The sequence below is a fragment of the Pseudochaenichthys georgianus genome, chromosome 19, assembly GCF_902827115.2.
Source record: "Pseudochaenichthys georgianus chromosome 19, fPseGeo1.2, whole genome shotgun sequence".
NCBI lineage: Eukaryota > Metazoa > Chordata > Actinopteri > Perciformes > Channichthyidae > Pseudochaenichthys > Pseudochaenichthys georgianus.
In genome coordinates, this window is record NC_047521.1 from 22,206,224 (window position 1) to 22,231,273 (window position 25,050).

The window sequence follows — 25,050 nt, forward strand, 5'->3', positions numbered from 1 at the left end:
CATTGATGCCGTCCGGATACAGTTTACACACACAGTGGGACACCTGCGTTGTTTCATTTCAGTCTATATAACATTTTGCATAAGGGCAACAATAACATAATGGTATAAGGTCATAATATATGTCTTTATACATTGAACCTACCATTGTACCTCATCATGATGGTAGGTGTTTTCCATTTGAGATACAATAACGGCACATTTAGGGTAATTCATGGAGAGATGGATGTTCCACTCAAAATTCAGTTAATGTAAAGTAGCTGGAGCATCGTGAAGAAATGTGTTATTTCTTGTAATTGTTTTTGAGGTACTCACACTCAATATGACAAATAAGTATTTATATTTGTGGATTTTGAATGTCAAAACCCAAAGTATATTTTGTACTAAATATAGTGGTTTAATGCCGTTTTATGAGGCTTTTCCCTTCTGCTAGACCTGACTGATTGATTAAAATTAAATGAATGATTAAACGAGCAACCAAAACAGTGGAAATACGGTTCCATTTCATCCTTAAGTAACGAGGTCTGCCCATTGTTGTTGTTCTGTCCCTCAGTGGCACCTCAGTGGTGTTGGAGCAGGAGATAATGCTGGACGGGACGACGGTCAGCGCTGCGTTTGATACCTCGATGGACATGGGCATCATTGGCACCACAGCAGGAACCCTCTGGTACATCAACTGGTCGGACTGCAGCAGCATCCGGCTGGTCAGCGGGCACAAGACCCAGGTATCAGGGAGAGATCTGTGAAACAAAAAATAACCGTATGCACATCCTGTGTCTCCATACAGCTTATAACTGGGATTAGTGTGTGTTGTTCACCTTGTTCCTTATAGGGTCATGGCATGGTCTGCATTAATATGACTGCTATAATAGTAAAAACAAATAATATTACAAATAAAGTATCAACCCCGATTCAAAACTGTTGCTGTGAGTAATGCTGAAATAGGAACTGCATATCTTTTCTGAATCATTTTAAACCTAAAATCTGAGGTTTCTAGGTCAAAGTCTCAGTTTTACTGTCCACCACTTCATTACTTCAACAACCATGAGATGATTTCATGAAATTCTATATTAACATTCTGTCACTCCCCTGACTCTTCCTCTTGCGAAAAGTAGATTTTCATGGCTTTTATTCAAATCTAAAAACAATTATCGTCATGACATTCAGTCCAGATATATATTAAATATACAGACTAAATCTTGTTGAGTTTGGTGAACCTCTGAAATCCAACGCCATCATTTGTTCAACATTTTTATTATATGGCCAGATATCTACAAAAACAATTGGTATTTACACCAGCATGAGCTGCCAAGTATCACATTATAATTTAATTCAAAGCATTACAGAACATAGGGGTGTGAATCATGAAATCAAATCAAAGAAACCACAGGGAAGCAATTACCAGCTGTTTCTGACATTCCAATGTACTGATGAAAAAGCCACCAGCGCCATGTGTGTGTGTGTGTGTGTGTGTGTGTGTGTGTGTGTGTGTGTGTTCTCTCCAGGTGAATGATGTGGTGTTCAGCTCTGACGAGAGACATTTTGCCACCTGCAGCGAGGACGGCAGTGTGAGGGTGTGGTCGGCGCCTAGCAACGAGCTGGTGGTGCAGTTCCAGGTGCTCAACCAGGTGAGGAAGTATTCCGAGTTAATGTAATGTATGGAAGGAGCTTGTTGCTTTTTAATGGGCACCTCCATGGAGGATCTGAGACTGTACATCTGATGGTGGAATTGGAGAATATCAGGGAATTTTACAAAAAGACAAATATAGCAGAAGAATTGTGCTATGATAGTGTTGTGTGTCCTCTCTATAACAGACGCTCATTTGTATATTTTTATCTCTAAAGCCCTTTCTGAAAAATGTATTTAAATATTACCTTATTGTTTTACATATCTGTATGTTATTTAGCTAATTATCTATCCTCATTGCACATTTCTAGGCCTTTTTTTTTGGTACATATTGTATTTTATTCTTTCTTAAATATATGAATGTCTCCAGGAAATCATTTTCCCTAATTGAAATTATTTTTCCCTTTCCTTTATTTTTAAAATCAATTCAGTGATCTCTCGGGTAGAGATTACTGTTATATTAAGTGAAGGAATTACACTGATTGGCGGTCTCCCATTGTTTCTACTCCATAGCACATTTAAATATTGTGGTGAAACAAAAATATATTCTGATTTGATCATAACATTATTCAAATATTGCCCCCCTGTTCCTCTCTGTGCATCAGGCCTGCGGCTGTGTGTGCTGGAGCCCTTCTTCCAGCACAGAGAGTGCATGTGTGGCTGGAGGATACAGCGATGGGACTCTGAGGATCTTCAGGCTTTCCTCCTCAGAGATGGAGATGAAGCTGCATCCTCATCAAGTGGCCGTCACTGCCATCCAGTACTCAGCTGACGGTGAGAATTTACTGTTCTGTATTTAATGTATTTATTTATTTATTTTGATGATTGTGCTACTGACTTTTGAGGAATAACTTCATGATGAAATGCTGTAACTGTTGTAACTGTCTTTTCCTTAGTCTTCCTTGTCTCTGTTTAGTTCTTTTAGTGAATCTTACATGCCTTTTTAACACTTTTGAGAGAAGAGCCATGCACCTACAGAGTGAAAACCGCCCTTTTCCACTTCACCTTGGCCAATTAACACAAATAATAAATACAATCGTGTAGTACTTGACTGATTTCAAACTATTGCACTATTGCACTTATTTGAAGCTAATAACCCGACCCCCCCTACAGGTCATGTGATCCTTTCAGCGGGGAAGAATGGTCTGGTGGCTGTCAGCAGCCCGATGAATGGAGCAACTATTCGTATAATCCGGGATCACAAAGGAGCCCTGATTACCACCATCCAGTGTGTGAATGAACAGGTGAGCGTACTGAATGAGAGCAAGCCATCAGGAACACAGAGGGAGGTTAGAGGTGAGAATGGCCTCTGATTGGATACAAGTCAATCGAATAGGAAATATAATCCTGAGAGTTTCTGCACCTATCGTTTAAACACTACACTACTGGTTTTAATACGATACGATAATACTTTATTTGTCAGATCAAGTCTGAAATTTGACTTGCGTCACAGCAGCTCCATGTCCAAACATCAACAGACAAGTATCCAGACACGATACATGAAACACAAACAACAAACATTTAACATAAAGCACAATCAGTGAGAGAAAACATGCTCAAAGAGCCTTCAGCGTGCATTTGATCTGGGATTTAGCTCTGTCTGATCACTTTAAATAGGTGCCATTGGTCATTTGTAGGGATGTAACGATATATCGAATATCGCGGTAAATAAATGTCTCAATACCGTCGTGAGACTGACAAATACGCAATTTTTTTAATTTAAAAAATAATAATTTTAAGGTAGGTTACAACATGAACATAAAACAACAGATAACACAAAAGCACATCGTATTTACAGGGCTACATGTACACACCTAGAGACATTGACAAGTACCAACAGTATATGTGTATCTCGCCCTGTCAATAAGCCTCGCCTTCTTGGCAAAAACTATTGTTTTTGAAGTGGTGGAGAGACAATGCACAGTTTGACCCACTGCTGTCCCCCATGACCAAAGCATATCTCTCCGTCCCAGCAACATCAGTACCAAGCAAGAGAGTGTTTTCCACAGCAGGGGATTTTGCAAACTCCCAAACATCCCAGCTTCTACTTGGAAATGTGGACATGCTCATATTCCTAACGGATAACCTTGATGATGATGGTGAGTGAGTGAGTGAGTGAGTGAGTGAGTGAGTGAGTGAGTGAGTGAGTGAGTGAGTGAGTGAGTGAGTGAGTGAGTGAGTGAGTGAGTGAGTGAGTGAGTGAGTGAGTGAGTGAGTGAGTGAGAGTTGAGTTACTTGAAAAACTAAAGTGAAACTTGATTTATTCTATTGCAGGGTCTGATTATTATATTGTTGACACTTTAAAATACTACTATCCTACTAAAATGCTGTACAAATCAGATTTATTATTTAATAAAGAAAAAAAATTCAAGTAAAAAAAAATTCATATTTTTTCCCCTTTATTTTTCAATATCGCGATAAATATCGTACCGTGGACTTTTTATCACGATATTATCGTACCGTGAGTTTTTGGTATCGTTACATCCCTAGTCATTTGTCGTTGCTGCTATATTGTATTACCATGTCATAAATACTTGTGTATGCTGCTCTTGCTCTTTTGCACTTTTTGCATATCATGTATTTTGTTTTTGCTATGTTTGTAAAATGTAATTTTCTTAAATATATTATGTGACGGACTGCAGATGGAAATGAGCTCAAAGCTAAATCTGGCACTGTTACGCTGACACATTTTAATGTTTTCAGTGTTCATTACTGTGCATTGTCCCTGCCAAATAAATGATTAAAATAAATAAATACAAATGTATTATTGTGGCTTTCATGCAGAATTTTAAATCAATAGCAGCCTGATTTTCTATTCGAGAGGCATTGATGATCTTTTCATATGCACTTCAATTGATCAGATATTGTATGTTGGAGAATGAAGTGCCACCTGGCTCCTCGAGTACAAGTGCTCTTGACATGTTTCCTGCTTTCATCATATACAAATGACTGTCTGACATTGATTCACATGTGCGCTCTGGTTTCCTTTGTTGCCATTTTCTGACGCCTGTGTTATCTCCTAATCCTCAGTGTAAGAATCTCAAACTCGAAGGAAAGGAGATGTGGTTGGCTGCCAGTGCTGACAGACGCGTCAGTGTGTGGGCTGCTGATTGGCTGAACGACAAATGTGATCTACTTGACTGGCTGACATTTCCTGCTCCCGCCTATATCGGGGTACAGTTTGTATTTTAAGTAGTAGTACATGGTAATGACAAAAAATGTACCTCCAAATGTCGAAAGATACTCTATCTTCCATCTCAAATAAATTCATATTAGCCTTCATTATGACTTATTAACATGAATTTTTAAGGCTGTTATTCAACCCCTAACCCTTCTATTCATTCAATACTCAGGACTGTCTTTGCTGAATCTAATGTTATTTGTAATTTCACAGGATTCAATTAAATGAGCTTCTTGATTTGGGGTCTTAGCTCAGGAAAGTGACAAACCTAACACATGTGCATTTAACAGCCTATTTTATTCTAAATTCTAGGTGTCTTGAGATTTTAGCGTTCTTTTCAGCGTTCTTTCAGCATTTTGTTGCAGTGTATTTAGGATATTTCTACCGAATGAAGCTCAATCTAAGTTTGACCTTTGCACATCTAATACATGTAAATCTGTAAATATTTGATGCTATAGGATGACAACCCACCTCCCAGCCTGGCTGCCTTCTGCCCCGCAGACCCCGGCCTGGTGGTCTACACCGGCTATGGAGTGGAGAAAGAGCTGTCGTTCTACAGCCTGGCAAAGAAACAGGTACAACAGCTCCCCCTGCTTCCCTCCTCTACCACTGTGTGTGATGTTTCCTGTCACTGTAGAGGGAAGACATGTGTGTTACCTCTTATAAAATGATATCTCTTTTACTACAGATAATCAAAACGATTGCCCTTCCTGACTGGGCCACATGCTTAAGCCTCTCCTGTCACAGCCAACTCATAGCTGTGGGATCAAAAGGTGAACTTTTTTAATGATGTGTCACCATATGGTTCTAATAATGTGTTATATTAAAGAAGGATACGTTTTGATGTCTCACTATATATCTAATGTCTTATCAGGGCGGGTGTTGAAGCTGATCAAGTCGTCCAGCGGCAGGTTCCAGGACTTCCTGCAGCACAGCGACTCGCTGCAGACGTGTCGCTTCTCGCCTTCAGGAAAACTTCTCTTCACTGTAGCTTATAATGAGATCCTGCTGTGGGAGGTGCAGGACCTCTGAGGGCCTTTTTCACCCTCAAACACTTGTAGGTGTATCCTCTTTCCCAGGTGCCTAGTTGAAATGGTTTTTTTCTGTAGTTTTATTGTTCCATATTTATTTATTTCTTATCAAGTCGAGCTATAATTTGTGGAGAGGTTTTTTTGTAGATATGCCACAAAGATTGTTTTTTTACGTGCATTACAATTTTTAAGAGATTGATTTGTATGTCCAGTTTCTTGTCATTTTTGACAACTTTTGTAAGGTTTTCTTACTGTAAATTTAAGATTTGTATAATGATACGTTGCTGTTATTTCTATTGTTTTTCAGTTGTAGATAGAATTATGGTTTGTGGGCTGCTGAAGGATGGTATGGGGTTTAAATAAAAAGCAGCATGCAAAATAAAAAACTATAATGCAAGATGACTTTCACAATGATTGGATGGTACACACACACACACACACACACACACACACACACGCACGCATACATACATACATACATACAAGGGGAAGGCTGCCATAGTCATTGTTTCTGGCACTATAATAAACATCATTTGTGAGGGCTTAAATTATCCTGTCTATTTCTTCTCTTGTCTGTGCCATGAGATTGTTATTTAATACACATAACTTCGTCTCCTTGTGATCTCCCTGAGGAATAGACACTATAATAAACCCCGATTTTAACAATCTGTTGCTTTTCCTAAAGCAACACTAGAGGTTTGAATGAGGAAAGGCCCCAGTAATTCGAACAGTAATTACTCAAATGATGTTCCCCACATGAATGTGTCTTAAAGATTCAGGCAGAGCACCATTCTTTTTGGTAATAATTACATTAAATAAGACATCCATCTTTCTTATTGCTGCTTTTTCTAAAATAGATATCAAACAAAATATTGGCTACTTCATTTATTTTATATTTAAACAGCAAATTATTAACCAATAATGTTGTGGTTAGTTATGTAACATTTTGGGTGTAATGTACAGATCTGGTACTTGAGTAAAAGTAGAAAAGTAGAAGTACCAGAGTGTACTACTCATTCTGCAGATTTGTCCAGTTCAGAAATAAATATATATCATGTTTTGATTATAATGATTGATCATTAAAGTGTTATCAAAGCTGGTAAAGGTGCAGCTAGTTTTAATAACTTTGTATACTGCAGGGTAGCCTGTGAATCTACTCCAGGTGTAACTAAAGTATGTTTTAATTGTTGATTATATTTCACATCATTAATCAAAATCTGTAAAGTAACTAAAGGTATAAAATAAATGTAGTGCAGTAAAAGTACAACGTTTACCTAATCGTAGTGGAGTAGTATGGAAGTACAAAGTAGCATAACATGAAAATACTCAAGTAAAGTATCTCAAAATTGTACTTCAGTACAGTACTTGTGTAAATGTACGTTTATAGATAGATAAATAGATACTTTATTTGTTTTATAGACTACAATCAAACCTCATTCAATACAATGTGCTGTAAACAGTGTCTGCAGGGTGTCCCTTTGCCCAGCAGGGGGCATGTTTCCCCGCCTCCTCGTGAACCGGAATGATATGCTTTCACCTTGGTGCATATAGTGTGGAGAGCAGCCACACGTTTGATTTAATCTAGAATTTGACATTCAAATGCAAGATAAATGTTACTGTAGCACCGCAGCGTGTTGGACTGTTCGTCAAACAGATAGGAAACATGAAGCAGGACGTCAGGATTCTGTTATTGGGGGAACGTGAGTCATTTCACTGACAGCTAACCACAAGCTAAAAGACTAGCAAACATTAGCAGTTTAAGCTAACTTGGCAATTTGTCGCTGAATTTACCTCGGGTACTCTTGGTGGCATGGTGTCGAAAACTGTCCTAATATGTATATCTACACCCACTGTATTCTATGTTATTAAACTATATGTTTTTTATGAATTGGCCGCTTTCCAAGTGCTGATTTCCGCAATGCTAACTAACCGTTAGCTCAGTAACTTCTGAACGGTTATTAGTTAGCTGCCATAGAGAAGTTAGTAAACATGTTTTATTATTATTTGCAAAATTATCAGCTGCCGTCCACTGAAATATACATTACCCAATAAACAGATGTAATGTTTATTTAATTTTCTGATATTTGAGTTATCCGTTAGTTTGAGATTATTGACATGTAAACTAACATTAACATAACGGCTGCTACTAAACTAACAGTCAAAGTAGGATAAAGCACTCAGACCTTGTACTTTAGTAAAAGTAGAAGTATTCAGATATTGTACTAATAATGAGCTAGTCAGTCCATATCAGGGGTTTTATGTAAATGATAACATAAGGACTAGCCAGCTAACTTTCTACAACATTTATTTCTACAGTAGGTGCTGCCTTTTTTTCTTTCACACAAGCCAATCTGGATCTTTTATTCTTCCTCTGGGAGCCCCTCTCATCCTCTTCATGTCGTTATTTCCAACAGCCAAGGTGGGGAAGACATCACTCATCATGTCTTTGGTTGGAGAGGAGTTCCCAGAAGAGGTAAGTGTCAGATTAACGATGCTGCTGTACCTAAAGGAGTATGTCCATGAAAACTTGGGACATTTACACCAGCTGACTCTAATATCTATAATATGATTTGCTAATTATAGCCACAGTTACTCTATTGTAGCCACTTCAGAGCAAACTGGTTTATGTGTGTGCAGTGAAGACAACTAATTGTTGCTTGTTGATGTTCACGCAGGTTTCAAGTTTAAATTCCTTTGCTGTTTACTCGACAATATCCCCAGCTTTTCTACTATGTTTGCAAAAATTACTTGCAGGCTAAGATATATGATATTACAAACTGTTATTGTTTTAATCCCCTTTTTGACTAGAATAACTGTGTTGATATCAAAGTAGGTTTTTATCTTTTAATTGTGCTACTTGTTACTTTCCTTTGTACTGGGGTAGTATTGTCTATGGAAAGTTTTGGCTTATTAAAGTTTTATTGCACTTGCTGGCAAATATTTAACACTTTATATACAAAGTAGTGTGCTACTTTTCAAAAATGATTTGGAGGAATATTCTATTAATTCGTATAATGGCTAAGGTTAACACATTTTCATCTGAAAGTGAAAATACCCCAGCATAGTTTTCAAAAAACTGAAATGTGTCATTTATTTTGTCCATGCTTAATGAAAAATCGAAGATGTGTTATTGGAGGCTGTAGCCTGATTTAGGGACGTTTGACAGTTTATCCATGATGTAATCTCGGACAGGTTCCTCTCAGAGCCGAGGAAATCACCATCCCTGCTGACGTGACTCCAGAGAAAGTGCCCACACACATAGTGGACTACTCAGGTAACATGACCTGAACGCTAACAACAACATTACTCAGTCCTCTGTGTCTGTTTGTGTTTGTGTGTGGTTTGTCAAACTGGATTGCTCTGACTATGACTTAAAACAAATGTTGTTTGCCCTCAACAGAAACAGAGCAGAGTGATGAAGTCCTTAAAAATGAGATCATCAAGGTAAGTACACCAAACAGCACTAATCAGGGTAGGATTTTCACGGCGGCCATGGCCGTCGTAGCCCCTCTGTCTGGCCGTTATGCCCCACAAATAATTGTACGTCCTACGGCCACCATGGCCTTTGGGCCCCTCACACTGTTAACATCTCGAAGTTGCTTTAAACAGAACAGTGTTTTCTGAACTGCATTATGCTGCGTTCACAACGGACGCGATGGCATGCGAATATTCGCATTGCTCTAACCGCTGGAGTTTCACCTCGGCTGTCAGCTGTGTTTACTCCTGTCATTCAAACAGAACGTGCTGGATAGGGGGCGGGGCTTATTTCCATGTAAATACTGGGGTGGAAACTACGACAAATGTAACCTATTTTACAGTGATTTAATTGTAATACACGTTTCAAAAGGGTGCTGAAGTAACTACATACTGATACCGGTTAGTAAAAAACATGAATTAATGCTTTGACAAGTCTGCAGACAGACGGCAAGCGAAAAATCTTTTAAAATGCGTGTTTTCTGAATGGATCAATCAGGCTAAACTAACCTGCAGCTGCTCCGTCCACACTCACAACAACGTCCTAAAGACAGAATTAAAGCAACGATTGTATTCAGTTTCTGAACAGAGCTGTGAGGAGTTGATTAAAGAGACTCTCTACACACACACACACACACACACACACACACACACACACACACACAACACACACACACACACACACACACACACACACACCACACACACACACACACACACACACACACACACTTCACTGTGCACTGCTGAATGATTTATGTGCAGAGTTTGACCCTTGAAGGCTGTTTCTTCTGCTCTGAAATGGAATATATGTGTGTTACATATTAAGAGAATTTTAGATTTTTGGATTTGATTTTGGATTTGTGAATGGGAGAGGTAGTAGATAGAAAACATACCAAACACTAATTATTCAAAGTAGAGTATTTTATTTTATATACGGTAATACTAAGGAGGCATAGGCCTATAGGATGATATAATGTTTGACATTATTGATATTAAAAAAGTGATTTGTTTTCCATGTCATTCGTGTGTTTTTCTTATCAGAAAGTGATGTTATTTATTTGTAAGCTCCAAATCCAAATGTTTCCCTCAATGGCCTTTGTGCCCTGGCATGTGGCCTTTGCGCCCTGAAAAAATGTGTGACAGCAAAGGCCAAATGGCCTTGCCCCTAAAATGACGAAAATCCAAGCCTGGCACTAATGTCATCCGTTTGAACAATTTCAATTAATGGACTGAATTGGCTAATGATTAGTGATATTCCCTCATTTAGAATAACAACTTGGATCCAGATAAATTAATATAATTATGGATAATAATTTGTTAAGACATAGGTTATTTGTCTACAAGGCCTTGTATTTGCATCATTCATGCCAGGAACATAAACATCCACATCTTTTTCTTAGTTGTTTTCTAGCTCAATGTTTTCTTCTTGATAAACCTGTTCTTTCTTCAACAACACAGGCTAATGTGGTGTGTGTTGTGTACGATGTCACCAACGAGGACACGATAGACAAGGTAGTACCTAATACTTGGTTTACATGGTAACTTACTGTATAAGCATTCCACATACTATGTATAACATTGACTTAATGCATTTTTGCCTGTCTCTGCTTTTGTTCTTCAGATTAAAACTAAATGGATCCCTTTAGTCAACGGAGATTCAGAGAAAGGAAACAAGTATGTATCAGCTGTTTACGGGTGTATGTTACCTGGTCTCTTATATGTGATGGAACTTTGCACTCCTCCCTACTGTTAGCACGTAATGTTGGTAAACTTGGTAATCTTGGATTTGTGCGTGTTTAAGTAGCGCAAAAAAACACCTTAAAGTATCAGCAGCATGCCCAATATGGGAGTGCTGGGGGTTTGTGATTGTCAACTGATTCACATATTATATTGCAGGAATACCTGTCTGTACACAATAAACCATGATAGTGTTGCAATGAGAATAGAGACGCACCGATTGATCGGTCACTGCTTAATATCTACACATGTGAACAGGCCACAATGACACAGCTGCACATACACAATTTGCAGGTGAAGAAGACATAAAGCTTGCAGCCTGATGAACACCTTTTGATTTCAACAGCTTATATGAAATGAACACATTTTTTTTTTTAAACAATGGAATTGAACCTGTATAGTGAGACAAAAACACCAAGAACAATCTATACATACACCTTCTAAATAAAAACACCAGAGTATATAAAAACCTGAAAATTAGGTCAGATTTTGGCCACTTTGTGATGTCACAACAGTTTTGTGGGTTGTGCAACAATCAGCCAATAACGAATCAGGTAACCTTTAAGTTTTGTTGACCTTAATTTTATTTTTAATATGGGTCTTTGGCGACTCTTCGGTTGGTGGTAGAGTTAGGGGGGGAGTTTGTAGGTGAGGTAAATGGAGGATGGAGTGGTGGGTGAAGTAAGGGGAGAGAGGGTGATGTGGGAGGAAGGAGGGGAGGTAAATGGAGAAGGAAGTTGGCTGTTATTTTTTTGTAATCCTAATTCCAAGGATATGGATTGCGGGAAAACCTGGGGTCCGGAACAAAACCCAATGTGAGAAAAGGGGAGGGTTGAAGGAGAAATGGAGGAGTGTGTTAGGGTGGGTGGAGGAGGGAAGAGGAGGGAGTTACTGTTCTCAAGCTTCCTCCCACTCCATGTCGCTGTCACTTCTGGTGCGTCCAGCTCCACACACCCTCCCCGTAGTTCTCCATCACCTCCATATTTTCCGTCTCCTCTGTGGCATTTATACTTGCCTCCGCTTCCTCCATCTTTGCCCCCCTTGCCCTGTCCTTCTGTGGCTTCCGGCTTTGCATTTTCTGCAAAGGGATGACCTTTTCCTCAGTCGCCCTCTTGAAGAACACGTCCTGCAGGACTTGATGTTCATCCTCCACCATTCTCTCTTTTGCCTCCCAGCTCAGTTGTTCCTGAGCCAGGTTTTCCTTCTCCTTTTCCTTTTGCTCTCTCCTCTGGTCTTTAAACTCTTGGACTTCCGTCTCCAAGGTTTTGTTCCTCCTCGTCAGGTCATTCTTCTTCATCATCATCATCTCCTGCTTTAGCTCAGTCTCCCAGCTCTGGTGTCGATCGGCCAGGTCTTTGTTGACCCTTTCTTCTTGCTCCTGCCTGTCGTCTTTCAACACTTTGACTTCTATCTCCAAGCTTTTGTTCTTTTTGGCCAGGCGGATATTTGTGTTCATCACCCGTTTCAATTTGATCTCCAGCTTTGTAGGCTCGGTCTCCAAGCTCTGGGGTTTGTTCTTGAAAAACGTTTCCTCCTGTTGTTTCAACTGGTCTACCAACTGTTTGACCACATTTTCGGAGCTCAGGTGTTTTTCAGCCAGGTCATTTTTCTCCATCTCTTTCAGTTTCATCTCCATCTTTGAGAACTTTTCCTCCAGCTCTCTCTTCTCCCTGCTCTGTTTAAGAGCCAGGTCTTCTCTCTCAAACTTCTTTTTACAAGCATCCTCTTCCAGACTTTTCACCATGTCATTTTCTTTGCGCATCCTGTGGGCAAAAGTCATCTTCTCGCAATCACATGCATTGCGGAAATCAGCCAGGCCGTATATCTTACCATTTCTCCAGTGGATCTTGTTCAGGGATTCTTCCACTGCATTTCCGTGGTCATCTGCTCTGGTATTACACCTGTTGTTTGAATAGCTTCTCCTATCCATGGCACAGTCTGTAGACTTGTGTTGGGGTGGAGATGTGTGTTCTCTGTAGGAGACTGTAAGGTTTATCTGATCCAACTGAACGCTCACCGATCTGGAAAGAAGAGGGACTGCAGCTCTGAGAGTCTGCTATTCAATGCAATACAAAACCAAAGCTGGTGTTATGTCACGTGATGATGTCACTGTTTGGCTTTAGTTTGAAAAATAACAACAAAATAACATTTGTGATGCTTATAGACAAAACTTAATAACATCCTTTATGGCTGACAGAATGTTAGCATTTCATTACTTTTTTTAAGACAAGAAAAATCTTTGTGGTTCAAATACTTTACAATGAAAACGCTTTCATTTTCATTCATTTTCTTTTTGTTGTTTTGAATCAATGGTAACAAGCCTGTATTTTATTTTTTTGTCAATTTATTGAACATGTCAGAAACAAAACTGATAATAATAATAATATATATATTCTTTTTTTTTCTTTTTTCTCACTCATAATAATAATTATAACAAAGTACAAAAAATAAATAAAATACATTCTCAAATAGTCTCTGTCATGTTCAACAGGGGCAAGAAGAAGCTTAAAAAAACGTTTCTGGTCCTACCCCCTCCAGCATACATTTTCCTTATAAATAAAATATTAGGTCATCGGCGAGATGTTTGTCTTGTTCATTTTTTTACAAAACAATCAGAAAGAAATTACTTTTCCAAGACTTGTACAATATTTCACAGACTAACACCTTTTGATGTGATGCAATGAAGTTTGGCAAAGCCTCTTTGCTAGCACACACCTTCCCTGTTAGTGGTTTTATTTTTGTAATTCTTTTTTTCAGAAATAGTGTGTTTGTGTGTGTTTCTACTTAAATACACTTAAAAAGACTCCCTCTGGAGGGAACTTTGGGATCTTAGCCTTTGCAGACCATTTACATGCACACAACAAACCTATATAACACACTACAGGGAAGGGAAAACTCCAAAAAGGACATTAAGTCCCCTTTTATAATATATAGCTAATATAATATTTATAATGCAACATACTTCCACTATTTCACTCCACTGAAAAACAAAAGGTCAGGTTATATGTCGCTGTAACACCAACCGTAGCCCATCGGCAATGTGCTTTAAGACTTAATTAGTTTGTCATTTGCACACATTTAGTCAGTCACCGTGCGGGAAAACTGAATGTTACTTTCTCATGCACAAAGAAAGGTTATTGTATTTGCTGCTGTAAAAGAGCAATAATCATTAATCAATGATGTGTTTCTGTAAGAGAGCATTGCTGACAGATGTATTGATTTTTGTATTATTATGATGTCATGCATGATATTTATTTCTGGAGCACTTTAATTTAGAATTTGTTTTGAGCGATAGTCCTGTAACTTGGTGCCGTTTTGGAGAAATGTAAATTATTAAAGTTGGTTAATAGTGTTTCCAAATTAAAGTAAACGTACATACAAGTTTTTGTGCACTTTCAATTACAGTTCTTAGACAGACTGCGATCGCTGAATCTCATATTGAGCGATACCCTGTCTCCATATGTTCTAGAGTTCCCATCATCCTCGTGGGGAACAAGTCTGATCTGCGCTGCGGGAGCTCGATGGAAACCATTCTCCCCATCATGAACCAGTTCTCTGAGATTGAGACGTGTGTCGAGGTGAGACTGAACGGTTGCTAATCACTGCAGCATGTACACACCTGCTGACCTTAACATCGAGATACACACATGGCTGCTTGGTTTCAAACAAATATGAACACATGCACACTTAATATGACCTCTAGACTGCAAATGTAATGAAATGTTCTTTCTCCTGTTTTCTTCTTTTCAAGTGTTCTGCGAAGAACTTAAAAAACATTTCTGAGCTGTTCTACTATGCACAGAAGGCGGTTCTGCACCCCACTGCCCCTCTTTATGACCCTGAGGACAAACAGGTCAGACATTTTGGATTTGTTAATATAACTATGGAGTCAGCATGTGTCTCTTCTTCCCATTTACATTCTGTATGCACATGCAAATGGTTGGTTGAATAATGCAACATCAAAACATCCAATATGTTCCTGCAGCTGAAGCCCCTGTGTGTCCGAGCCCTCAGCAGAATATTCTACATCTCCGACCAGGACAATGACCGTATCCTCAGCGACGCAGAACTCAACTGCTTTCAGGTCAGCCAGTTAAATCACTTAATTAACATAAGGTCTTCTCAGTTATCATTTGACGCAAAATATAATAAAATGGTAACACTTTATATTAAGGTACACAAATTAACCATCAACTAGTTGTTAATTAACATGCATATTAGCAGTATATTGGCTCTTTATTAGTCATTATAAAACACTTATTAATGCCTTATTCTACATGACCATATTCTACAAGTAATAAGCCAGTAGTTGAGAGTTTTTCCTCAATAACCCTCTAATTAGTGCTTATGTATTGCAAGTAAGGAAGTTGTTGTACATGAGTTTCGGTCTTAATATGGTCTGCTCAATATGGGCCTAATAAGGCAGTAGTACCACAAGAATAGTTATTCTCCCATAATAACACTTAACAAATATGATCTCTTCTTATGTAACAAGACATGAAACTATAAGTGTTAATTGTGTCTAAATAACTCAAAATGAGGTATTTATATCTAAGAATATGTTCCCTATTTTAAAGTGAAGTCTTGTTCATAACCAATAAGCTATTAGTTTAGTTAGTTAGTTTATTAGTGAACTTAATATAAAGTGTTACCAATAAAATCAATCCATCTTTATTTGTAGAAATCCTGTTTTGGGAATCCTCTGGCACCTCAAGCCTTAGAGGACGTGAAGACTGTTGTTTGGAAGAACACCAGCGATGGGGTGCAGGACAACGGCCTGACCCTTAATGGTAAAAGAATAACAACCTGTGTCTTTAAACAGAGTTGTCACCCTCAGCTAATTCCCATGTGTTCTATGTCCTCTCTTTCAGGTTTCCTGTTCCTTAATACATTATTTATCCAGAGGGGCCGACATGAAACCACGTGGACCATCCTCAGGAAGTTTGGTTATGACGACAACCTGGAGCTCACTGATGATTTCCTTTATCCTGAGTATGTTTACTGACACTACGTTACTGTGTCTTTCAATTCAGATAATACATTTTTATTTTGGTGATAACTATAACATTACAACAGGTGGTTCTGGATTAGTATTTTAGAATAGATATACCTGTCCCTGCGTTCTCAGATTTGCCGTATTTCTCCTGCATTTAACTTTTTTACATTTGTGCATTTTTGTCCCTTATGCTGAGGTATTAAGTATTTTGTTCTTCATTATGTTTGTAAGAATCCAAGTTCCTGTTGGCTGCACCACAGAGCTCAATCCTTTAGGTTACCAGTTCCTCCAGCGGCTGTTTGACAAGTATGATGAAGTGAGTAAGAATCCGAGCTGCCTGTCACAATATCCCACTGCACAGTGAAATGTTGTGGGAAATGTTATAATATATGTAAATATCAAGTTACGACTATCAGTTTTATACAAATTCAATAATGGAGGTTTCCTTGTTCTGACAAAGATACATGTTTTCCCTCTCAGGACAAGGACTCAGCCCTGTCCCCAGCAGAGCTTAGGAACCTGTTTTGTGTGTGTCCTTACATGCCGTGGGGGGCCGAGGTCTACCTGGCGGTCCCCACCACAGACGATGGCTACATCTCCAACCACGGCTACCGTTGTCAGTGGACGTACGTACCTCACACAATTGTTAATGATTTTTATGAGCTTGCATGCATTACTATTGCACTTTTCTGCACTTTTTTTGTTCAAAGGTCACATGTATGTCAATCCCTTCACATGCAGGCTCTCTGCGTACTTTGACATCCACCGTTGCCTGGAGCATCTAGGATATCTAGGCTACCCTATCCTCACTGAGCAGGAGTCCCAGACTGCCGCAGTCACAGGTGTGTGTTTGTGTCTTTTAACTGAAGAGAATCCCACAAACAGCATATCAATTAGAAAGGTTGAAATACAAAATGTAATTACCACTTTTCCAGGTAAACACGTTTCTGTAAGAGGATTGCTCTTCTTAATCCTGTCCGCTGTCACCTTATAGATGTACATCCGACCTTGAGATGTAAAGGAACAGTTGTTAATTGCATGCATGTCCACACGTTTGTGCATGCACGGTTTGAAATATATTGCACTTTCCACACATATTATACCTTTTGTTTTGTGTAAGCATTAACTAAAAGAACAATGATTACTGATTTAATTGTTTTGTTCTTATACGGTAGTGGTGTCTCTGTGCAGGCTGTGTGTGAACTAAAGAAAGGATTGGAAAGTGTGATGTAATATGTCTCAGTGCTGCTCATCAAACACATTCTGTCTCAGAGGGGAGCATCTTTTAGATGTCAGGCGAGGCCACAGATGTCAGGTGAAAGCCACAGAGATTAACACGGCTCTTGTAACAAGGGGACTAGTTTTAACGGTGCTTAACCAATTTGTGTTGGTAATTGTGACTATAGAATTATGTTTAGCTATGCCAGCAGTAGCTCTCTCAGATGCTTGCTCTAATCATCTATCAGCTGGATTATCAGTTTAGTTCCTGAGTGAAACATCTCAACAACTGTTGGATGGATTTCTACAGTGTTTGGAGCAAACGTTCATTACCTCAGAAATGCCAAATTCTTAAACTGGTGATTTTTCATCAGCTGGGGCTAACAAAGTACACTTTTGACCGATGAACAATTCTCAAGTCTGGCAGTATAGAGTTTGACGAATGAGAAACACATATCCTAAATGGCTATCCTACAAGCCATCATTGCTGTTGATATAACTTTCCTGTGGCAGTAACCCCAGGCCATACTACAGTTTGTGTATCATTAGTGTTTGGGATACGGTGATTAAACAGGCGGGAACAGACTCATTGGATGTGTGTAGAAGTGCTAAAAAAAACAGCTCATATGGCAGGTTGTTTTTCTAAGCGGGAGCAAGAATGGCATCCTCTTCTCTGGCCTGGTTGGCCTCTAACCTCAGGCCTATTAATAGGAATGTCTATCTATAAAATATTGTCTATTGTAATTTAGACAACTTCTATCTTTCTAACTTTGCCTTACGGTCAGTGAAAGCTGGACAAATGACAGGTGGAAGACTTGTGTGTCAAGCGGGGCCTATGGGGATCTTCCATTTAAAGTGATGTTTAAAACTCAGTCAATGGGGCTCATTCACTGGCGCTTCCACAAACAACAACCAACATAATTATTACATTCAAATGAAGCACATTATTCAGGTTTACATTAACTTTGGAGAATAACACGGGAGAGATGAGCGGAAGCGCTCTCTGTTCCTCTCTCTCTCTCTCTCTCTCCTGACAGCCTGTCAGTATCCGTCTCATGCGGCTCACTGATCCAGTAATGAGTGACCCAACAGTGAAGAACTAGTTTAGCTTGTTCCAGAGGTAGATCAAATAGCTAAGTGTGTTAGGTCTAACTCTTAGTGTGTGTTTCGCTCTGCTCACCGGTCCGTCACAGCGGGCGGAGCTGCAGGATTTCTGCTTCACACACGTTGCATACCGCTATTTTATTGACATTTTCGGACACCTTAAAATACTGCCAGACCGGTGAAGCCATTTTGGCGAGCTTGTTTTGCCGCGCAGAGAGAAAAGTGTCATGTATTTTACGTCATGCGATCGGCTCTCGCGATCTGCATTTTTAGAGAGCACCGATCGATCGGCAGAGAGTGAGTATCGGCCGATATGGAGCATCCCTAGTACTTATATCTAGTGTTTGTTTACATGTGCAGTTACACAGGACAAAGAGGTGGACCTGGAGGAGCACCAGACACAGCGGTCAGTTTTTCTCTGCAAGGTGATTGGACCGCAGGGGACAGGAAAGACGGCCTTCCTGCAGGCCTTTGTGGGTCGCAGCGTTGAGGTATGAAACCATCTGCTAGTCTGGAGAGAATACAATATTAAATCTGCACTCGTCAACATTCTTGAGGCTAAAAAGTGACTGTTTGTTGTTGTTTTTTTCTCTCTCTTTTGCCTTCTACAGAATAAGGGAAATCCCAGCAGTGCCTTCTCCCCCTATGCAATAAACACTGTCCAAGTCAGCAACCAGGAGAAGTACCTCATCGTAAGTACCTTCCATCCTAATCCTAATGCTGACCCTTCTCCTCTGACCCTGACTAAGGACTGTGACCTTCACTCTTCTCTTTCTGCAGCTCAATGAGGTGGATGTGGAGGTGGAGTTCCTGAAGGCATCGGACGCCTCTTGTGATGTTGCTTGTCTCATGTATGACGCCAGTGACCCACATTCCTTTGACTATTGTGCCAGTATATACAAGGTCAGTCACAAAAGTTCCACTGACATTGCTGGAAATATTATTTAGAAAGGTTTAAATGTGTGCCCTTTAGATCAGCTGTCCGTCAGTGTGTGCTGGTCTTTCCACACAGTTTGTTTTGCTAATAAAGCATTATTACAGCTCACTTTGCTTCCCTTTAGCAGTTTCTAACACTGACTTTAATTAAAATAGCTGATTCTGGTGAGTGTGAAATTGTATGTGTAAGATATACTGTATTCTAACTTAAACAAATGATGGAATGAAAATTAATATGATTTTATTTGCCTGCTATTTATTCTAATTTCATGGTGGTTTGTTTACATAAACCTTTTTTTTTTATAATCCAAACAATTTGTTTCACTTTATTACTGATACTTGACACAGGAAGAAATGGATGTCTCTACTATTTAATTCAACTAAATAAACACGTACTAACGGTACGTCCACACGGCAGCGTGCGTTGAAGCTTGCCGGTGGGCGTGTCTGGCGCGGGGCCAACAACCAATCACATTAATCTCCCGCCCCGGACACACAAGCACACGGTTTGATTGGCTAGTGCTTTTACTGGCATATTATTTGATTGGCTGACGCTTCCGTTGAAGCTTGAAAAGTTGAACTTTTCTCAACTTTCGAAGCGAGCAACGGAGGCAAAGCGACGGAACCACAATGCAGTTCGGCACAGCCTGACGTCACCCCATTCAAAGTGAATGGGAAGCCTCTCCGTTGAAGCAACGCACGCTGCCGTGTGGACGGGCCGTTACTGTAACCTTTCTAACTTTGAAAAATATGTGTTATTATAAATCAGATTTTTGTTCAGTTTGTATACATTTATTACGCATTGCAATAAGCTTTACTTGACATTCATTATTTAAAAATGTATTTTTTCTCTCACAACTGAGCTTTACCTCTTTATCCAATGTGTTACTCAGCAACACTACATGGAGAGCAACATCCCATGTGTGCTGGTCGCCTCCAAGGTGGACCTTCCTGAGGTCAAGCAGTTCCACGGGATGACTCCGGCCGAGTTCTGTTATAAACACCAGCTGCCTCCCCCGCTGCCCTTCTCCAGCCTGTTCCTCGACTCCACCAGCAAGACCATCTACTCCCGGCTGGCGTGGGCAGCAGTGTATCCGTACGTCATCCACACACAAACTACTGGTCTTGAGATAAATGTGACATCAGAATCAAATCAGGTTTATTGCCACATTTGACACATACATTTGTTTTGGTGTGTAATGGTGCGTAAACAGAGGAAGAGTAATAAAGTTGTAAAATAAGTAGATATAGAAGTATTATAACAACTATCATATAAATAAAAATAAAAATGTATTGTTCACAAGAAAGTTAGTACAACAAGAATATGACAAATTACCATAAATTATAATATAGAATATGTGCACTGTGCTAGATTTGAAGTAGAAAAGCTGTGCAATTTGAAAATATTATAGTATTTTACAAAATTGTGCACTCTATATATATAATGGTAAGGTTGTAAGGGAAATGGCTCACAATGTGCCTTAATGTAATGCATTGTGTCTTTGGGATGAATAAAGATCCTGAAGGTCCCAGGCCTTGTTGAGGACATCCTACAGAAAGCCTGTAACATATACAGATGAGTTACATGCAAATGTGGTTGCATACATTTAGTGATTAAAGGTTCGTGTGGTAGAGAAGCTAGACGTGTTGTTCTCATGGTATCAGCTGTTGCTTTGTACCGCTAATGATTTCTCCCTCCCATCTCCAGACACCTGAATGGTTCAGACATGAGCAACACGTCGTACTGGCTGAGAGTGGCGCTGGGCTCGGCTGTGGTTGCAGTTCTGGGCTTTGCCATCTACAGAGCCGTGGCCAGACTGAAATGATCAACAACCAGCTGACGCTCCATCCATCCATCAAGACCAAACCTCAGAGACCAGAGTCACATCATTTTACTTTTCACCTCCAAGCCTCCCAGGAAACTCTTCATATCTCTGCTCTTCTTTACCTTATCCTACCCTCTGAGTCAGGTGATCGCAACAAAATCAATTGGAAGATAGTGGTCATATTATTGCCCTCGCTGCTTTTTTCGCCTCACGTTGCCCAACCAGGTTAAGTAGGAGCTAACCTCGGTGCATTGATGCACAAAGAACTGTTCACATCAGGTGCTTTATCAGAGAGGAGGAAATGCAGGAAAACAGTTATTTCATCTATTGCTTTCCCCTCAATTATATGTGAAATGTTAATGGTGAGATTGGAGAGGTTTTTAAGTACATGCAGTGTTTATTAAGTATAATATACAAAAATGCCAAATTGACTAGACTGAAGAACCAAAGGGCAACACATGGAGCGTTTTAACTTAGCATTCTGATTGGCTGCAACTCAATCTCCGCCAATGAACTCGCACTCTTCCCTCTGATACTAAATGTTCAAATCTGATTTGCCAAATGACTCCAGCAGCAATGACAAGGCATAGCATGTTATTAGCTTAGTTATTTTTGCCTATGAATGAAACATTTTAAAGTGTTTAGCAGTAAGGCCTCCAGTGATGAGGAAGAAATGTGCATGAGGAGAATGGTGTGTTGATGCATCTGAAAAAAGGACACGAGCAAACCTTTAAAAATTACAAAATGTTAAACGAAAAATCTGGTCGAATTAATCTCTGCTTCCAATCAGCTTCCTTCTGTTCATATTGAAATGGTTGATTTTGATAGACTGAAATAGCGTGATGATCTGTGATTTTATTCTATTCACACACACCTGACACTGTGCATTCACTTTGACCTTGTTACATAATCCGCCATTGCATTGTTTTCCGACATGAGTCAGTCATGTTAGGTACGTTCTCTTGCTCAGTTCAGCTGGGGACCTGCTGTTTCTGCAGAATACACTTTGACTTTTAAAATATGGCTGTTTTTCTTACTGAAATTGAACTGATTTGAGATGATTAATAAAAGACCAGACTAGACTGGGTGGGACCTTTTACCCAAAAGACGTTATGGATGTTGCATGGAAGGTGATTGCTGTGCTTTAAGTTAAAATGCCTGACATTTGGTGCTTTCTTTTTACCCCAAATTCAGTTTTTTAATTCCTAGCAGCTAATTGTAATGGCTGATAAATTATAACTGGATTTTGTTTTGTATTTTTTTTATTTCCAGCATTTATAGCCTACACTATTATCAGACTTCGAAAACTTGACGGTGCACTTTTTTTTTATGTACCGCATTAGTGTGTACCGTGATAATGAGGCATTACTAGTTTAAAGTGATGCTAACGGATCAATTTTGTTCTAAACACCTATAGGCTATTTGAGTATTGTTATTGTTCCAGATATATCTTAATCGCAAAACCTTTGTTTCTGAAGTTGTTTTTCTGCTGTGCTAGTATGTTGGATTACTGTGTGTTGAAGCAACAACTACTACTTCTCCACATGGGATGTCAAAAGGCGAAGACCGCTTCTCTTGGCATCCGGATGTTCCAGTTAGGTCACTTCAACAAGGTGTTTTAACATTTTACACCTGTATAAAGAAGACACAATGACTGTACAGAGGGTAATTTGTGTCTGTCATCTTGACTTTCATCAGTTTGACTCCAGTCTGTCTGTGTGCTGGTCCCAACTGCAGTGGAGAGGAGTCGCCTGTTCTCAAAAGACACCACAAGATGGCAGTGTAGCATGTCATTCAGGTGAGAGGCAGGGAACTGATGGCTGGGTGTGTCTACAAAGCCTCCTCCTCACTCTGGGGAAGGAGGATGTTTAGATTTTGAGTGTATTTTGATATTCAAGAACAACCAGGGTGTAAAATTATAAAAAAAAAATGCACCTTCATTTCCTCTATTTAGGGCAGTTTTTGCACTTAGATGTTTTGATCTGCGTTCATGTCCATCTCTCGGCCTTGTTTACTACGGCTTTATTCCCTTAAGGGACTTTATTCCTGTGCACTTTTGCTTCCCAACCGATTCTCTATGGTATACAAGCGTTCACTTCGTATCACAAAGTGTTCTAGGAAAGTCCATCCCTGCCCTCAGGACTAGGTTGTTAAGCAGTTAACACTAAAGTCTAACTTATAACATAATACCTTTCAGTCTTCACCACCGTGTCTTTATTTTGTGTATCCTGCCTCAGCAATGCAATATAATCCCTCATCTGAGGCTCCATAAAATATGCGCACAAATCCCTCCATCCAATTGGCTAAGTGTAATTACGCACGCGTAAAATGCGCACAATAAGTAGACCCACACATGTTGTAGAAGATGACAAAGGTTTATTGAATTACAGTATAAACAGTCTTTAAAAGTGACTGATCACAGTGGGATGTTGGTAGAGTAGGAGTCGTCCGAACATGAGGAAATATACAGAATGGAGATTGAATGACAACTATAGAGCCTTTAAAATAAAATCTAGCTGACGTCCACTGCCTGTGGTCTGCACATTGAAAAGGTTCAACAATGATCACCATTGTCACATTTGTATTTTCAGTATGACCCGGTGCACTAACAATAACTATTCATAAGTTCAGCTGTATGTACATGTTCTTCCTCTTCAGGCAGACCCCAGTCTAGTCTTTTTGTCTCCAAGGATCAGACAGAAATTAACCTTATTATTAACGCCAAATAAAAACGCTCAACATTAATTCTACAGCGTGTATAGTGCAATGAAGAGAACTACTGGTATAAACAGCATAAGTTTTCATGAGACCTTACAAAAATAATACATATACGAAAACATTTCCTTAAGTATTTACAGTGACTTTATAATAGTGTCCTTTTACTTATTTTTCGCTGTTTTGGCTGCCTTTTTGGGTGTTTTTGCCTTGGGCTTGGCGACCCTCTTGACTGGTTTCGCCTTGGGCTTGGGTGCCTTTGCCTTCTTAGCTGGTGCCTTTTTGGCTTTCACTGGCGTCGCCTTTTTCACCACCTTTTTCACTTTCTTTGGAGCTGCCTTCTTGGTTTTCTCCGGAGTCTTGGCCACCTTCTTGGGCTTGGCTGCCTTCTTGGGTTTGGCTGCCTTCACTGCCTTCTTTGGTTTGGCAGATGCTGCTACCTTGGTGGACTTCTTGGAGTCCTCTGGTTTGGTCAGCCTGAAGGATCCGGACGCACCGACGCCTCTGGTATGGCGCACAGTCCCGGCTGCCACCATCCTCTTCAGGGCCATCTTGATCTGCACATCGGCGTTTTCGCCCACCTTGTAGGTCTTCCTCACGTACTTCTGGATGGACTGCCGGGACGCGCCACTCCGGCTGGCGTCGTTCACGACGGCCGCTTTAATCATGTCCGAGTACTTAGGATGAGACACAGGTTTCTTAGGCTTGGCTGTCTTTTTGGATTTGGCTGGAGTTGACGACGTTTCTGCCATGGTGACTTTTTCTTTGGAGTTGGTTAACAAACAAAAAGAAAGTCCAGGGGGTGTAATTTCACCCTGCTCAGCTGAGCGTCAGCAACGGAGAAATAAACGCAGCCAGAAATAAAAGCTTCCCCTTAGAAAGTCCGAGTTGGCAGACAATGCCCCCCTTTCAAGAAAAAAAACGATATAATTGTTGTCCACACAAAGTGACGTGTCAGTAGCCGTGATCTCGTAAGTGTCTTATTCCACAGGCGCCTCGATGAGCCTATGAAGCCTATCTGCGGACGTGATTGAGAACACCAACTGCCAGCAGCTGATCTAGTGGACTACATGGAACTGGCGCCGTCCCGTTTGTGTTTCTTCATCCTCCAACTTCTGGCAAATATAAAAGCTACGGCTGAATATTGACACACAAAACATTATGGGCTGATAGCAGAGACATTGAGCTTCACGCCGAACCACTTT

At 39.9% G+C, this 25,050-nt stretch overlaps 3 protein-coding genes across 3 annotated transcripts in view; 2 read left to right on the top strand and 1 right to left on the bottom strand.

Annotated features, from left to right (window-relative positions):
- The window catches only part of wdr90 (WD repeat domain 90), a 31,928-nt gene extending 25,695 nt beyond the window's left edge, over positions 1-6,233 (top strand). The window contains exons 37-44 of the mRNA XM_034106683.1: positions 551-722; positions 1,503-1,625; positions 2,230-2,398; positions 2,738-2,868; positions 4,655-4,798; positions 5,264-5,380; positions 5,494-5,578; positions 5,680-6,233. Of these exons, the coding sequence (XP_033962574.1) occupies positions 551-722; positions 1,503-1,625; positions 2,230-2,398; positions 2,738-2,868; positions 4,655-4,798; positions 5,264-5,380; positions 5,494-5,578; positions 5,680-5,837 (1,099 nt within the window). The 3' untranslated portion in view covers positions 5,838-6,233. The remainder of the gene's footprint in view (positions 1-550; positions 723-1,502; positions 1,626-2,229; positions 2,399-2,737; positions 2,869-4,654; positions 4,799-5,263; positions 5,381-5,493; positions 5,579-5,679) is intronic.
- A 1,090-nt stretch (positions 6,234-7,323) lies between these two features.
- rhot2 (ras homolog family member T2) lies at positions 7,324-22,243 on the top strand. The gene is made up of 19 exons (XM_034107063.2): positions 7,324-7,536; positions 8,251-8,309; positions 9,029-9,110; positions 9,237-9,280; positions 10,772-10,825; positions 10,935-10,987; positions 14,520-14,628; positions 14,802-14,903; positions 15,036-15,134; positions 15,732-15,840; positions 15,922-16,042; positions 16,278-16,362; positions 16,527-16,672; positions 16,788-16,888; positions 18,729-18,859; positions 18,980-19,060; positions 19,149-19,271; positions 20,198-20,400; positions 21,013-22,243. Exons 1-19 carry the CDS (start codon positions 7,500-7,502, stop codon positions 21,128-21,130), a joined length of 1,857 nt encoding a protein of 618 aa, XP_033962954.1. The 5' UTR covers positions 7,324-7,499; the 3' UTR covers positions 21,131-22,243.
- A 1,243-nt stretch (positions 22,244-23,486) lies between these two features.
- On the bottom strand, positions 23,487-24,848 carry h1-0 (H1.0 linker histone). The gene has a single exon (XM_034107064.2). The coding sequence runs from the start codon at positions 24,595-24,597 to the stop codon at positions 24,010-24,012; it is 588 nt and encodes a 195-aa protein (XP_033962955.1). The 5' UTR covers positions 24,598-24,848; the 3' UTR covers positions 23,487-24,009.
- Positions 24,849-25,050: the final 202 nt, after the last annotated feature.

Excerpts from the sequence above, each read along its gene's own strand:
- h1-0 (XM_034107064.2), bottom strand. The coding sequence starts at position 24,597 with ATGGCAGAAACGTCGTCAACTCCAGCCAAATCCAAAAAGACAGCCAAG.
- rhot2 (XM_034107063.2), top strand. The coding sequence starts at position 7,500 with ATGAAGCAGGACGTCAGGATTCTGTTATTGGGGGAAC. Across the intron at positions 16,889-18,728 it reads CCAGACTGCCGCAGTCACAG|TTACACAGGACAAAGAGGTG; the intron begins GTGTGTGTTTGT and ends TTACATGTGCAG. Across the intron at positions 20,401-21,012 it reads GCGTGGGCAGCAGTGTATCC|ACACCTGAATGGTTCAGACA; the intron begins GTACGTCATCCA and ends TCCCATCTCCAG.